This window comes from Trachemys scripta, chromosome 11 (genome assembly GCF_013100865.1).
Source record: "Trachemys scripta elegans isolate TJP31775 chromosome 11, CAS_Tse_1.0, whole genome shotgun sequence".
NCBI classification, from domain to species: Eukaryota; Metazoa; Chordata; order Testudines; family Emydidae; genus Trachemys; species Trachemys scripta.
This window is the reverse complement of record NC_048308.1, coordinates 49,295,601-49,310,865: the sequence shown is the minus strand read 5'-3', so window position 1 is coordinate 49,310,865 and position 15,265 is coordinate 49,295,601. Positions and strand designations below refer to the sequence as shown.

General features: G+C 42.4%; 1 protein-coding gene across 4 annotated transcripts in view; it reads right to left on the bottom strand.

Moving 5' to 3' along the window:
- PMS1 (PMS1 homolog 1, mismatch repair system component) overlaps positions 1–15,265 on the bottom strand; it is an 85,893-nt gene that overhangs the window by 68,458 nt on the left and 2,170 nt on the right. For 3 of the 4 annotated variants that reach the window (XR_004647748.1, XM_034786489.1, XM_034786490.1), the window contains exons 2-4: positions 12,997–13,153; positions 5,274–5,456; positions 1,327–1,429 (exon numbers count right to left, since the gene is read on the bottom strand). Coding sequence is in view for 3 of the 4 variants with exons in the window: in XM_034786489.1 (XP_034642380.1) it covers positions 1,327–1,429; positions 5,274–5,456; positions 12,997–13,128 (418 nt within the window). In the remaining variant the exon portion in view is untranslated. Of the gene's footprint in view, positions 1–1,326; positions 1,430–5,273; positions 5,457–12,996; positions 13,154–15,265 lie in introns of those variants that run through there. The other variant, XM_034786492.1, reaches the window with a different exon arrangement.

Sequence of the window (15,265 nt, the reverse complement as noted above, 5' to 3'; positions counted from 1 at the left end):
AGGGGGCCCGGTGCCGGGCCGGGGGGCTCAGCCGGCGGCTCGGGTGCCGGGCCGGGTGCCGGCGGTGCTCGGGGGGCCCGGCCGGGGACTCGGCCGGCGGTGCCGGGCCGGGGGACAGGCTGGGGACCTGCGGTGCCGGGGGTGGGCCGCGCCTCCTCCCCCCCCACACACACCGCCCCCCTTACCTGCTTCAGGCTTCCCGCGACTCAAAATGTTCGCGGGAAGCAGGGGAGGGGGCGGAGACTTTGGGGGAGGGGGCGGGGTTGGGGCGGGAGCGGGGGCGGGGTTGGGGCCCCTTTAAAGTGTCCTCCTTTCGGAGGCACTAAATATGGTAACCCTACTCTTATTGAATGCTATCTGTTGCTCTCTGCTATATGGCAGAAAAGAGAGCAAACACATGCTACTGGTGTGGAAATGAGACCACAAAGCTGTGCAGAGGGAAAGCAGCTATGCAGCACGCTCTCCCGCTTCCTCCATTGCATAGCTGGCAACCACTCTCTGCTGAAAACATGCCATTTGAACACCTCATGAAAATCAGAGGCACAGAGTCATATCAGACACTCTGCACAGTATGGTAACAGGGAAAAACGTGTAATGTTCATAACAAATATATAGGCAAGTTAATATTGAGTAGGTCAACATGGGCTCTCACTGTGCAACACAACAGTGAAGAGACCACCTCTCAGTGCTTAATTTGTAATGAATGAGGTGCCGGGGCTCAAGCAATTTTTCTACTTTCATAACTGACATGGCAAGCCCAAGGTGCCAGGGCTATGAACTGCCAAAATTAGAGGGGCCGGGGCTCAGCACCTGGCAAGCCCCAGCACAATTTAAGCACTGCCACCTCCATACCATGGCTGTGTTGAAAGCCACTGGCAACATGGAATGGGAGCCTACCATTTTACTAGTGACTGGCGGTTCTGGGACATCTACAGAAGGATTTTACTGGTCTATGTGGACACTGAAGGCCATGCACCCTCTATTCTATTTAGGTCTTGCACTCTCTATTCACTGTGGTATCTAAGTGCTCCTATCCTCTTTTTATACTACAACCCTCCCCGCCCTACTGATTTGCTTTTCAGCTCACAGAACCTTATAGATCTTCTCAAGTCCCCAAGTTTTCCCTTCTATTGGTTTTTGCAAAGAAAGCGGTGATATGGCCCTTAGAGATTATCATTTAGAAGTGAGGCACCTGTAAGTATTTTACTTTAGTTTGGTTTCTGCAGGGTTCGGTATCAGAGTAGGATATAGGGGCTAAAAACTTCCAAATCTGACCAATTGTTCTTATAAGGAGAAACACAAAGCATCACAATAAGCATACTTTACCTTGCCCAAGATGAGAAGGCTTCTGAGAAGTTACATGCCCACTGCTATCCAAGATGTACTGGGTGCTAAAATCATCAGCAGCTGTCTTTGTTGTGATCGAAACCTGGAAATAAAGAACCTCAAGTCAATCAAGGATTTCAAAAGTTCAAAGTGGTCTGAAGACATGAGATATGTTCTGAGATGATTCTCAGCATCAAGTTACTTTAACAAAAAAGAACAAAAATAATTTTATAAAAGTCTGTTTTTTCTTCCATGAACATCATCTCAGCTGGGGAACTACGGGTAGCCCCAGGATTCTTGGCTGGGCTTGAACCTATGTTGTCCAGGTTTCCCTGTCCAGCCCAGTCAGGATCCCTGAAACTTTCCAAGACCTTTCAAGGGTGGCTGGTTCACACTCAAAGTTTGGACACTCTGATGCTAATCCTGCCTGTTAGGCCTCCCCTCTGACCCACAAGCTGCTTCACCCTTTGTGCCCTTCAGGCAGTCTCAAAAGCCATATAATTCTTCATCAGCTGAACTGTCTCGGCAAGTGTCTTGTCTCAGTGCCTCAGTATGCCATCTCTTCCTGCAACGGGGGGGCGGGGGAGGGGAAGAGGGATAGCTCAGTGGTTTGAGCATTGGCTTGCTAAACCCAGGGTTGGGAGTTCAATCCTTGAGGGGGCCACTTGGGGATCTGGAGCAAAATCAGTACTTGGTCTTGCTAGTGAAGGCAGGGGGCTGGACTGGATGACCTTTCAAGGTCCCTTCCAGTTCTAGGAGATGGGATATCTCCATTAATTATTATGAATTATTATTATAACCGGGAGTATCTGCACAAACTGTTCTACCAATGTACATTCAGTGATCTGAACGCTGGTCCAGGTTTCCAGCTTCAGCCACCTCCAGCATAGTTCCCTCAATTACTGGGCAATCACACAAGGTCAGGCTCTTGGGAGATACTTTAACTACAGGTCAGCTGCTCTCCTCCACTGCTCTGTGAACCACCATTGCCACCCATCTGAAGGTCACAAGGAAGCCCTCTGGATCATCCTCTGGGCCTATCTTAGTGAGTTGCACAAGCACGGCTGTTGTTCCCATGAGCCCCAGAGAGGAATACTCCATTTCCTTCCCCACCCTGGCTCCAAGCTGTTGCACTGGGGTCACAACTTGTTGAACCAACTGTTGCTCCTGCTCCTAACCACCTTGCTCATGGATCAGTTGCTGCTGTTGGGCTGTCATCTGTTGCGGGAACTGTTGCTGTTGGTTCTCAGCCATCTATTTCAACAATCACTCCAGGTACATGTTGTCCCCGGCAAGACAAACTCCTGCTTCCCACCTTGGTATACTTGACAATCCAATTCACTCAAATCTCCCCCTTCTGCAAGGTTAGATCACGCCCACATTCTCCATCATATGTGACCATGTTCTTCAGGGTCAAAGACAAACTACAGGGCAGACTTGAGTAGGGTGCAAACGTCCTTACTGAAATAGTTCCCCACACCATCTTAGGCAGGGGTTCCCCACAACAGTCTCCTTAAGCCCTGCAGGTCTGTCCAAAACAGTACAGATAGTCCAAAAGTCCTTCTTGTAGTAAAACAAAGAAATAGTCCTAAAAATAAACTCCACATTCCTGTGCCAGGCCTACCCTTCCTCTGGAGGACTCTGGCAGTCTGCGGTCTCTACAGAGGTTCTAGGTAAGTCCTTTCCTCAGGGGGCAAAGGATGGGAGGTCTGTTCTCCGCTCTCATCAGCCCACTACTGAGTTATTCTCTTCCAGTTTAACTGCCCATTCATTTCCTTACAGGGAGTGCAAGAGTAGTGGACCAGGGCTGGGCAAGCTGATAGCAGCTCATTAACCCTTTCTGGCTTAGTGAGGGGCTGGTGTACCCCACCACACTTACATGTGACACTCCTGGTCATACATCCCAGAAGGACATCTGCCTTTTTCACAACTGCATCACATTGTTGGCTCATGTTCAATTTGTCATTCATTATACACCCCCCCAATCCTTTTCTGCAGTACTACTGCCTAGCCACTTATTCCCCGTTTCATAGTTGTGCATTTGCTTTTTCCTCCTAAATTTTGCACATAAATTTCATCTTGTTGTTTTCAAGACCAATTCGCCAATGTATAGAGGTAATTTGGAATTCTAATCCTGTCCTTCAAAGATCTTGCAACCCTCTCAGTGTCATCCCAAATTTTATAAACATACTTTCCATCATCCAACTCATTAGTGAAAATTCTGAATAGAATCATACAAAGGACAAACCTCTGTGGGACCCCACTTGATATGTCCTCCCAGCTTAATAGCAAATCATCGATAACCACGCTGAGTACAGTCTTTCAACCAGTTATGCACCCACTTTATAGTAATTTAATCTAGACTATATTTCCCTTATTTGCTTAGGAGAATGTCATGTGGGACTATGTCAAAAGCCTTACCAAAGTCTAGATATATCACATCTCCTCCTTCCCCCCATTCATTAGGTTGGTTACCCTGTCAAAGGAGGAAATTAGATTGGTTTCACATGATCTGTTCTTGAAAAATCCATGCTGGCTATGATTTATCACCTTATCTTCTACGTTTAATAATTTGTTCCAGTATTTTTCGGCGTATTGAAGTTAGGCTGACTGGCCTATATTCCTGGATCCTCCTTTTTCCACTTAGGTTTGCCCTTCTTCAGTCCTCTGGGACTTCACACGTCTTCCATGAGTTCTCAAAGATAATTGCTAATGGCTAACTACAGGCAGCAAATTAGGTAGGCAGACTGCAATTACAAACATCACTAGTATTTAAGTAATGTAATTACTGATGCTGAGACCAGTACTTAAGGCACTAGTGTCAACTCTGCTCTCTTGTGAAATGTACAATGGGGCTTTTTAATGCCCAAAGCAGACGACATCTTGGTTTGACATCTCATTTGAAAGACAGCACCTACAGCAGCATAATGCCCCGCATCACCAGGCTAGATCATTGGTTCAGTGTCTACTCAGAAGGGGACCATAATCCAGCTAAACAGCAGCACTTTCTGAAGCACCTGGGCTTTCTTTGGGAATTTTCCATCCAAATTCTGAACTTAAGTTTCTAGTGTGATCAAGGCCAAGGCTCCATGGGCGCATACACTCCCACACTCAACCCTCATTCTTATAGTCCGTTGTTTCTGTGAAAAGTAACTGTCACGGGAGGTCATGATCGTCCTGTGGCTAGTTTGAGCCTATCCCACAGAGACTTTTGAAGGTAGAGATGGAAAACTTGAACTTGACTCAGTATTCAGGTTGAAAGAAAGTGCACAGAAGAGCAATGGGACAATGTGCTCTCAACTGCTTAGTAGACTGGTTGTTGTATTTTGAAAACAGAGCTTTTTTGTGGTAAGCAGTTTCATTCCTAGATAGTAGTGCTCTGCAGTGCTCAGTTGTACTGGCCACAAATACATGGATCACTGTGACCAGGTGAGAGTGTAGGTTCCTGGCCATTTAAAGGTGAAACAGGGTGTTTTTGCAGCCATAGATATTTGAATAGCCAGGAACAATGAGGAGTCCAAGCAGGCCTCACGACTGCAGGTCACATTGATAATTTAAAGGCAACTGATGTAAGACCAGCGAGATTGAATGATGAGTGAGAGAATTCTGGAGAGTCTCAGTACATTGAAATCAAAGGAAAGGATCAGGGCAAGTGCAAATAGTTGCCTCCCCAATTGAGGGAAGAAAGTGAAACACTACCAACTACTAAACTGATCTGATAAGGAGTCAATGACTGATCCCAAAGTGAATTCAAAATGAGCAAGCTTTGCAGCTCTGTGGCTTCACTGGAGCGGAAGAACCATCAGAGAGGGGATCAAACTTTCCAAATTTTCTACATTTAAAAATAAAAGCCAGCATTCTACTGTGAGGTTGTGAGCACAACCGTAAGTCCTTGCATTTATATTTTGTAATTGTTTAAGAGAGCAAGAAAGTCTGACACATCTCACCTCAGATATGCAGCAAATTGATCCCAAGGCTTCACCACGAAAACCATAGGTTGTCAAGCTTTCAAGATCCTCAGGACAGCTTATTTTTGAGGTATAATGCTTAACTGCCATAACTGGAACATCAGCAGCTTTGATGCCATCACCATTGTCTCGCACCTCTATCTTATCAAACCCATAATTTTCCTAAAAAGAGTAATAATATCATCAATCACAAAAATACATCTCAAATGCAAAATTAGATACTATATACAATGGTTAATCAACATGTATTGAAGTAGTTAAGGGTCCAGTCCTTTAGTCCTCAAAATAGGCAAAATTCTGACATTTCCATGTGGAAAGACTGCAGCACATATGTGCACATAACTTGTCTATAGAAACATGTATAGAGCAAAAATGAAACAGTTAAGTAATTTTATGCTGTTCCAAAACAAGTAATGTATTAAACTATGTAGTTCTGAGGAACCACTACTATTACAGTATGGGCTAACACACTAAAGGTATTTCAAAATCTAGCTCATGACTTTATAAAATATAAACTGAGAAAAAGATCAGTAGCTGGAATGTTAAAGATGGTTCATTCTTGTTTCATCTTCCCTCCCTTTTACAAAGGGAAATGCATGTTTTGTTAATGTGTTCCACTTTATCTAATCATCACAGGCTAGATTCTGCACATACTAAAGTAACTGGGACTCATGTTACCAAATCTGTAAGAAGAACCTACAAGGATTTTTATAAATGACATCTGTGTACTTTTTTGGTTCTTTATGAGATATAGAGATGGTCTGGATGTTGGGGTGGGAGGGTACAGAAAGTAAAAAAAGGAAAGTTTTTGTTTTGCTCATTTCTTCACCTTAGAGATGTCAAGAATATGAAGTCAGCTCTCCCTCTGCTTTTAATGGAGGACTTATGAGAGGTATCTGTGATATTTACTATAACTTCTGGCAACCTTAATTGAAAGGGGCAAGGATGTTGAATCTTGAACAAAAGCTTGCTTTATTCAAAACATTAAGCATGGGATTTAAATTGTTGTTAATAAAAACAAAACAACAATCTGACTACAAATCCGTACTCCTCTCATTGTTCAACTTTCACACTCTTTGCTTTTAAGAGATTACCATTTCACTAGTTCTCCAGTCATCACAGAGTAGCCCGTCTTACACCAAACCTGGTGTTGTGTGTAAGTGACCAGAGGAACGGGGGTGGGCACTTAAAATTTCAGGCTTTCTTTATAGATCAGAAAGAAGCAAATTTTTTTTCCCTTTGTAGGTTACCTTTAATGTAAAAAAAAAATTTTTTTTTTAAAGAATGAACAGTGGATCGTGCTGTACAATTTTTTGTCAAAATGATGCCTTAAATACACTCAAACAAGTCTACTGTGATAGATTCAAAAGACTTGTTAACTATCCCTCTAAAAGGCAGATGGCCCTTCAAACAAACAGGACTGAACATCATGATTCATCTTATTGATACATTATATATAGTTTTCTAGCTGGGAGAAGCTTTTCCACTATTTTAATTTTGAGATGACAAATGTTAACATCTAACAAAAATTAATATTAAAAAGATGCAGGTCTAAAATCATAAATAACTAAATCAAGATGACTAAATTAAAGAAGGAACTTAAGTGAGAGGAACCACGTGACTCAGGGGCGTAATAACAAAGTTTTGCTGTTTGCTGTACTGTAATTCGGATATATCAAAACAAATGTTATAATGCAGGTTACTCAAACCACAAGCAAGGAGATTCACAACCACAGAACTACAGGATTTCTAAATCAACCTGTTTCTCCCATTTATTGAATGGCTCTCTGAACAGATTATGATCTAACATACAATATGTGCTGCAGTACACAGCACAACAGGGTGAGTTAAAACTAGTGTGATAATTTTAAAAGAAATCAGCACTGATAAGCTCCAATATCTTGGATCAGCAATTCCCATACTGACCATGTGCTCCACAGAACAAAATTGCCTGTGATCTGCGAAAGCTAACTGGCTGAATAGTACTGACTTTTCCCCTTGTTTCCAGGTGCTAAAATGTACTGAAGACATTTCTAGCACTACTTTTCTATGTAAACAATTGCCATAAGTGCCACTGGGATGTTATGTAATCCTAAAATGGGAGGGAAGGTGTCCAAAAACAATCTCTTTATTGAGATATGTCTGCACTAAGGAACAATTTAAGAACCCCTGAATTAGACTAAGCTTATTATATAATTATATCTCTAAAAACAAATGGGCACATCAGGTTTCAGAATCACTGTTTCCATATGGTGAATGGTGCTGGTGCTTTCTCCTAGTGAGAACTGATATTTTTGCCAATAATTCAGTTAGTTTGGATCTCCTACTACAAAGCTAACTGAGAAACAGGAAATGCAATGCACCACTGGAAAGAATGGGAAAGAGAGAGTGACAAAGCTTCAAAGTTGCTTTAATCCAAGTGCTACTCTTTAAACATATATGTGGCTAATTTAATAATGGTGGCTTAATCACTTTAAATTAAACAGTTTTTAAGACAGCCTTTACCTTACTATAACTGTAATTCCGTATCATTCTCATGCTTCCCCATTGTGAGCAACATTATCTGTCTGATTTACATTCATTCTTTTTTGTTATATGTGACCGTAACCTGTGTATCCTGGTTTCCATTTCTTTGTAATTAGAATAATATAACACTACTACTTTATAGTTCTATAGCACCTTCATTAGAAGACATCAAAGAGCTGCACAAGCATTAATTTGTTAAATCTCCTCCTGAAGTAGCTAACGTTTAATACTACTGCTTCAGTTTGTCCATCTATAAAGTAAAGAGAGGCCTCGGTGATTTGTCCAAGGTCATTCAGCAAATCAGTAGCAGAGCCGCAAATAAAATCCACATCTCCTAAGTCCCATCTCCAGGCTCTAATCACAAGAGCATTTTACTTCATTTTTTATTTTACATTACAGTTTTATTTTAATGATAGTGTTCTCCTTTGTGGGTTTAAGTCAGACTTCCATTATTATTGCAAAATTGTTTCTTTTTTTTCTCATTTTTAAGATGTTATTCAAAAAGGTGACATACAGACAGCTCTGAAAACTAAGGCCATGTGTACAATAGTGAGCTTACAATGGCACAACTGTACCGATGCAGTTGCACTACTGTAAGATTGCTCGTGTAGCCACTCTATGCCGCTGAGAGAGCTCTCTCATCGACATAATAAAAGCACCTCCACGAGCAGCGGTAGCTATGTCGGTGGAAGAAACTTCTCCTGTTGACATAGCGCTGTCCACACTGGTGCTTCTGTGGTGTAACTTATGTTGCTCAGGGGGTATTTTTTTCACACCCCTGTGACGTAAGTTTTACTGACAAAATTGGTAATGTAGATATGGCCTATGTCTTCTCTTTAATTAAGAGGTATAGCACATGCAGTGACAATGTAAACTTTCCAACACTGCCCCACCAATGAACTAACATGCTTCAAACCTGACCTGGCTCAAACATATCAAGAGGATAGCAGAGATTGAATCCTGGGCTAGCTGCTGAGACAGCGATAACCAACAAGGAAGCCAACTCTGATGTATACACTTGTCCATTAGGAACTGGACTGATACCATCAACTCATTTTGTGTCAATAAACAGAAATCAGGTGGCAACTTTCAGAAATTCCCTTGGTTGAATTCCAACCAGTGACCTAGCAATGAAATATAGACACAAACCAGATTATCCAAATTGCTCTGGGAACTTATGCAGAACTCCAGTGTGAGCAGATGCCTTTCCCAACCTTCTGTAAAAGAAAATCTGAACACATTGTAGTCAAAAACTAATTCCCCACTCCCTGGGGCTTAGCTTTATTAATCAAGAAACTAACAATAAAATAACAGTCGCTCAAGCTTTCTTGCCAGGCTTGGTTACGCTAAAGGTTTTTATGTCAGGAGACTGTTCAATCCACACCCTAGAGGGGTTCTCACAACAAAATTTTTGGTTGCCTCAGAATGCAGCTAGCAACTCTTGCTGGTGGACGCTCTGACAAATTTTCCTAAAATACTTCGTTAACTGTAGGAAAAACAAATAAATATGCACATATACATGTCCAAATTGTAATTTATTTATGTTGGAGTCTTTTGCAGACTCAATAATAATGTACAGTTGTATGTTGGTGCCCCTGGCCCTGCTGCCTTTCCCTGACCTCCACAGATCCCCCTGACCCCTGCTGTCTTCACCTACTCCCCTAGTCTCCCCATCACCCCCACAGGCCCCACTACTTCCTCCCCGCATTGCCCTCAGTTCACTTCCATGGCCTCACATCCCAGGCTCACCCCACTCCTTGTCTCTTGACCAGTGCTCCCCAATCTTTTTTGTCTGGCGCCACCGCAGACAGTGGCCAGCGGATGAGCATCTGCCGAAATGCCGCTGAGAAGCGGCAACGTCAATAGGCGTCACCGCCAAAATGCCGATAAGCAGCGTTATCCAGAGGCGTCACTGACGAAATGCCGCCGAAAATCGGTGGCAACGCCTCTGGATGACGCTGCTTGTCGGTGGCATTTTGGCGGATGCTCATCCGCCGGCCAGTACGCGGGTGCACATAGATGCCCTGGTGGGTGCCATGGCACCCACGGGCACCGCGTTGGGGACCACTGCTCTTGACCATGGCGCCTAGTAAGACTGGCCCTGCTGAAGCCCCGCCCCCCTGGGCTGAAGCCCAGAACCGGAGCCCCATGGCTGGAGCCAGGAGAGAGGGGGCTGAAGTCCATCCTTGGAGTCCCTTGGCTTTCCCCCTTCCCCCATCTCTAGCCAGGAGGCTGTCATGGGTGCAGGAAAACCCCCTGGTGGCCGCATTTGAGAAATGCTGCCCTAGACAACTCCCGCCTCCATTGTATCTGGTTGTACTAACAAGCCATCTATCTCAGTGAGTCTGAAGAACCCACCCACAGCTTTCCCAACAGCACCAACCCCGTTAACAGGGTGGTATATTTCAGGCAAACACCATCAGTGTAAGACATGGAATTTCAGAAAAGTCAGAGCTCATAAAAAAAACAAATTTTAGGACATTTCCAAATTTTGGTTAATCAGAGTTAAACTGTATCTGTCACCTGAGCCACCTAGTCCTCCTTACACTGGAATCCTTACTCACACAAAGTAGTCTCCTTGAAACAAGTAAAGATTACTCCTATGAACAAGGTTTGCAGTACTATGCCATTAATTTTCTTCAGAACGAAGGGTAATGGACTCCTCTTGTACGGGTTACTCCTATAAATGAGGAAGTGGGCCTTTAATATTCTTTGGAAGAGGAAAGGATTGAACAGTAATTTTGTAAAAGTTTCATGTTCTCTGCTGCACTCTGGAACCTATGCAGCGTTAGTGTAATTGGGGACATGCATTATGTTTTCAATCTTATTTAAATTATGGCCAATAAAAATAGTAAGTCAATATAAAGTATTCTTTTTTCATAAAATCCAAACAAAATAATGAGAATCCATGGTGTTATAATGTGTGGCTGTACAAAGAACCTCCAGAGCCTCCACAAAATCTTGATCAGCAAATTTGTTTTGAGTTATTAAAATCCAGATTAATCTAAGGCATCTCCACTGGGATTGCTGATTCAAATGCTTCCCGTTGTAAAGAAACTAGGTATTTTGCAGTACAATTTCTTTGGCTTTGGGCTGAGCTGTCTGCATCTATGGTAGCAGAGCAATATCTTGAGGTGACAAAGTTAGTTTTTTTCTGTTTAAGTTTTGGCCCCTATGACTCACTGAGGGTACTGGGGTAATGGGTGAATTACAAACCACAACCTGAAATTCAGACCCATGTTGCTTGCCAGTGGCTAGTGAGAAACAGCATGAGAGGGTAGGGACAAAGGAGGTGTATTGGGTCAATTGCTGGTGGAGACTACCAATGTCTACAGATTGTTTATTAAGCAAAAGTTATATACAAATTTCCTAAAAATCAGATGTCAGCCTGTCCTCCCCTCAAGAAGATGTTGGCAATTTAGCTCACTATCAAGAAGTTTTGAATCTTCCTCTTTTGCTTAAGATCAGTATTAAGTAGGTTTTGGCAAGAGAACTCGTACACTATCTAGACATATCATATCTCCTTGAACCTTGTCACACTAATTACAGATGACAGTATGACACAGAAATAGCCCTTGTGGCTTTATTTGATCTCCTTGCAATTGGTAATGATAATGATACCAGTATGGATGTTTGATATCTATCAACTGCCTTCAACACCATGGATCATGAGCTTACATGCAGAAGTGGCTGGGCTTGTTCTTGAGTGGGTCTATTCTTTCCTAGCTGAGAGATCCAGAGGGCTCTTTCTTATTGTTGCTGTGGGGTTCCTCATTTTACCCCTCTTGTTAGAAGTACACTTGATTTCACTACTAGAGATGGGGTCATATACAATGACCACAGAAAATTCCTATTGACTTTCTGTGGGCCTCCATGAGTTTTGAACACGTCCAGATTCTGATACACTTACTCACAAGTGAAATACTATTGTACTCCATGAGCATTCCCAATGGAGTAAGATACTACTAAACATGAGTAGTCAGGAGGCATGAATGACGACAGTACCTTCGATAAACTGATCGTAACAAAATATTGTGTCTCCATCTCAACTGATGCAGACAGTTCAAATGAGCACCTTGTTCAGTGTTTGAGGGAGGCTGGAGCACAGATAGGAGATGCTTGAAATCCCATTCAGATAACATGGTGATATTTGTAGTTTAGGGGAAGCAGTCCAAGAAGTTGGTGGAAATTATTTGGCTCTCATGTCTGCCACTTGGTATTTGAGTTTACAATTTGGGAATAACTCAAATAGCTACTATATTTTTTAGGAAAGGACATTGGGATTTCTACATGGTGAACAAACCAGTTCTTAGAACACGAATCAGTGATATTTTGTACTTAGCAAAGAATTTGTGTTATTTTTCATTAGCTGAAATATTTCAAGAATAGAAAAATTTACTGCATCAAGAGAAACTGATCTATTTGCCAAGTATTTTTGTCTGGGAAAGAAAGCATTGTTTTCTTCTAGGTAACATGCTAACTTTTAAAATATCCTGTTAAAAAATATTATAAAAGGTACTAATACATTGTTCTGACTAGTACCATCTGAAGACTTTGAAAAAATAAAAAGTTAAATGTTCTTATGACAAAAGCCTGAAAAACAGCCTTTGACATGGCCAGTGACAACATTTTTCATACTTGTTTTTCTACTGCATGCCAAGATTGCAAACTATTAATCAGATGTGAAATGTGACAACTGTGTAAAATTCCATTGACTTCAGTGGGGCTCTAAATGGGCATGGAGATCCACAGGTGGTTTTCTTTGCAAGAACGGGGTATAGGTGTTTGCACATTTGTCCCCATAACTGTGAAAACTAAACTAGTATGGCCAACAATCTCTAAACAAGCAACTGTTCAGTCAGAGTCATTTCTGGTGTTTTTATAAAGACAGATATGTTAAAGCAAGTTTACAGTGAGTCATTAGGTCTGCTCATTGGCCCAAATTATGTCCTCAGTTACACCCCTACATGCCCAGTGACTTTAAATGGGATGCACAGATGTAACTCCTGGCAGAATTTTGCCCATTAACTTTAGCATTAAAATATGCACATTTATAAACTATATATATTTTTAAAAGGAGACTTTTACACCCTTACATAACACAGGAGAAATTTCCCCAGTATATTACCATCCAGTTTTCCATCTTAAGTCTAACTTAGTACCAGGGAAAACTTACCAGTTTAATATCAATACTTGTGGCATTGGCATCCAAGGAATTCTCTATCAGCTCCTTCACTACACTGACAACTGATGTGATCACTTGAGAACTTGAAAGGAGACGGACAGTTTCTGCTGGCAACTGCTTCATCCCTGGGCTTTTAGAATCAGGGGAGCTGGATGGAAAGAGATGATAGAACAAGAATTTAAAGACTGTATTACAAACATGATGACATTTCTATTCAATCACTTTTCAATTATCCGTATGACTACATTTACTTAGGTGAATCATGCAATTAGGGAAACAGTACCAACTATATATTCACAAGGAGAGATCTTGTGTAGGGTCAGGCCCTATATCAGAAAACATTAGTTTGACAGTAGAGAACTTCTACGTTAGACAATGCAAGGATTCAGAGTAATACTAAGCAATGGGCAAAACAGTACATAGTCCCATGGTTATCTTTTCAGGTACATTTGTTTTCTGTTCAATACTAATGTGAGCACTTACATGTTCCTTGACTAAATGATTACAGTATATGGTCCTGATCCTGCAATCAGGTCTGTATAGGTGGACCCCTCTTGCCCATGAGGAGCCCAGAACTGGTGCCAAAATCTGAAAGTCACAAACCCCTCTTTTTTCTAACCCTTCTGAGATCAGGCTTTTTAAAATCTACCTAAAATTATTGAGCCAAATTCTGTGCTCAGATATGCCGGTGTAACACATACTGACTTAACTGGAGTTATGTACAATCTAAGAGCAGAATATGGCCCACAGAGGGTTGGGTTTTGGTCTGTTAGAAATGGTCATATTCAGTGATAGTGTGGACTAGGGCAGAAGCATGAGAATAGAAGCCAAGGACTCCAAAACTCTAATCCTGACTCTTCTATAGACTCACCATGTGCCTCAAGCAGGTCATTAATTTCTCTGTCTCTCAATATCCCTTATCAGTAAAATGGGAATAATACTTACCATACCTGCCACAAAGGGGTGCTATTATTACTTATAAAACACTTACATACTGCCATAAAACATACATGGTGGTTTACAAATAAAGAAAGACATATTCCCTGCACTGAAGTGTTCACAATCTAACATCCTGATCCTGCAAACGCTTATGCATGTATTTACCGTTACACACCTTGAAGCTAATTATACTCACATGTAAAGTAAATGCATAACTGCAGAATTGGAGCAATAAGGTGGATATTAGTTAATGTTTATACAGCTCTTTAAAGATTTAAGTTGTTATATACATGCAAACTATAATATTATAGGCTTTGTCTTTAAAAAGGACAGTGTCAGAGAATTTCAATAAGTATTCCAAATAATTTTTAACTACTGATTTTACAGTGTCTTGCATCTGAAGAAGTGAGGTTCTTACCCACGAAAGCTTATGCTCCCAGTACTTCTGTTAGTCTCAAAGGTGCCACAGGACCCTCTGTTGCTTTTTACAGATTCAGACTAACACGGCTACCCCTCTGATACTAGTGTCCTCTCAGACGCTTAAACATTTCCTCTGCCAAGTTTATCCTTCATCAGTTGGCAAATATTGATATTTCCCCACTGTGTTTTAAATTGAAATTAGCATGGCTGATTGTGTAAAAACAAAACAAAAAATCCCAACTTCAGCTTGCTGAATGACCGCGAGTATCCCTGGTACTAAGTTCTGGGGACAGTATACGTTGACAGAAGAAGCGGTAGAGCTATAGAAGGGATCTCAGCCATAGCTATTCATGCACAACAGCCCCACATCTTGCCCCCTTCCTCTGTGAGAGCAGATGACTCTATGCAGAGGATAGTCCATAGGATAGTGATAAAACTCACAATCTAACATAGGGTGCACACTGCCTGCACACCATGGAGTCCAGCTCCACATGACCTACCTGAAGCTGACTTCAGAGGAAGAGAGGAGGAAGGAGGGCGGCTACATAGACTGCTCCATAAGGACATGGGAGCAGTTCTGATGCGGCTCTGAGCCCCTAGATCAGGGGCGGGCAAACTTTTTGGCCTGAGGGTTTCCAAAATTGTATGGAGGGCTGGCTAGTAGAGGCTGTGCCTCCCCAAACAGCCAGGTGTGGTCCGGCCCTGCCCCCTATCCGACCCTCCTGCTTCTCGCTCCCTAACAGCCCCCCTGGGACTCCTGCCCCATCCAACCCACCATTCTCTGTCCCCTGACAGCCCCCGGAACCCCTGCCCTGACTGCCCCATCCAACCACCCCTTCTCCCTGACCATCCCCGGAACCCCTTCCCCTGACTGCCCCCCACCACCCCATCCAACCCCCCT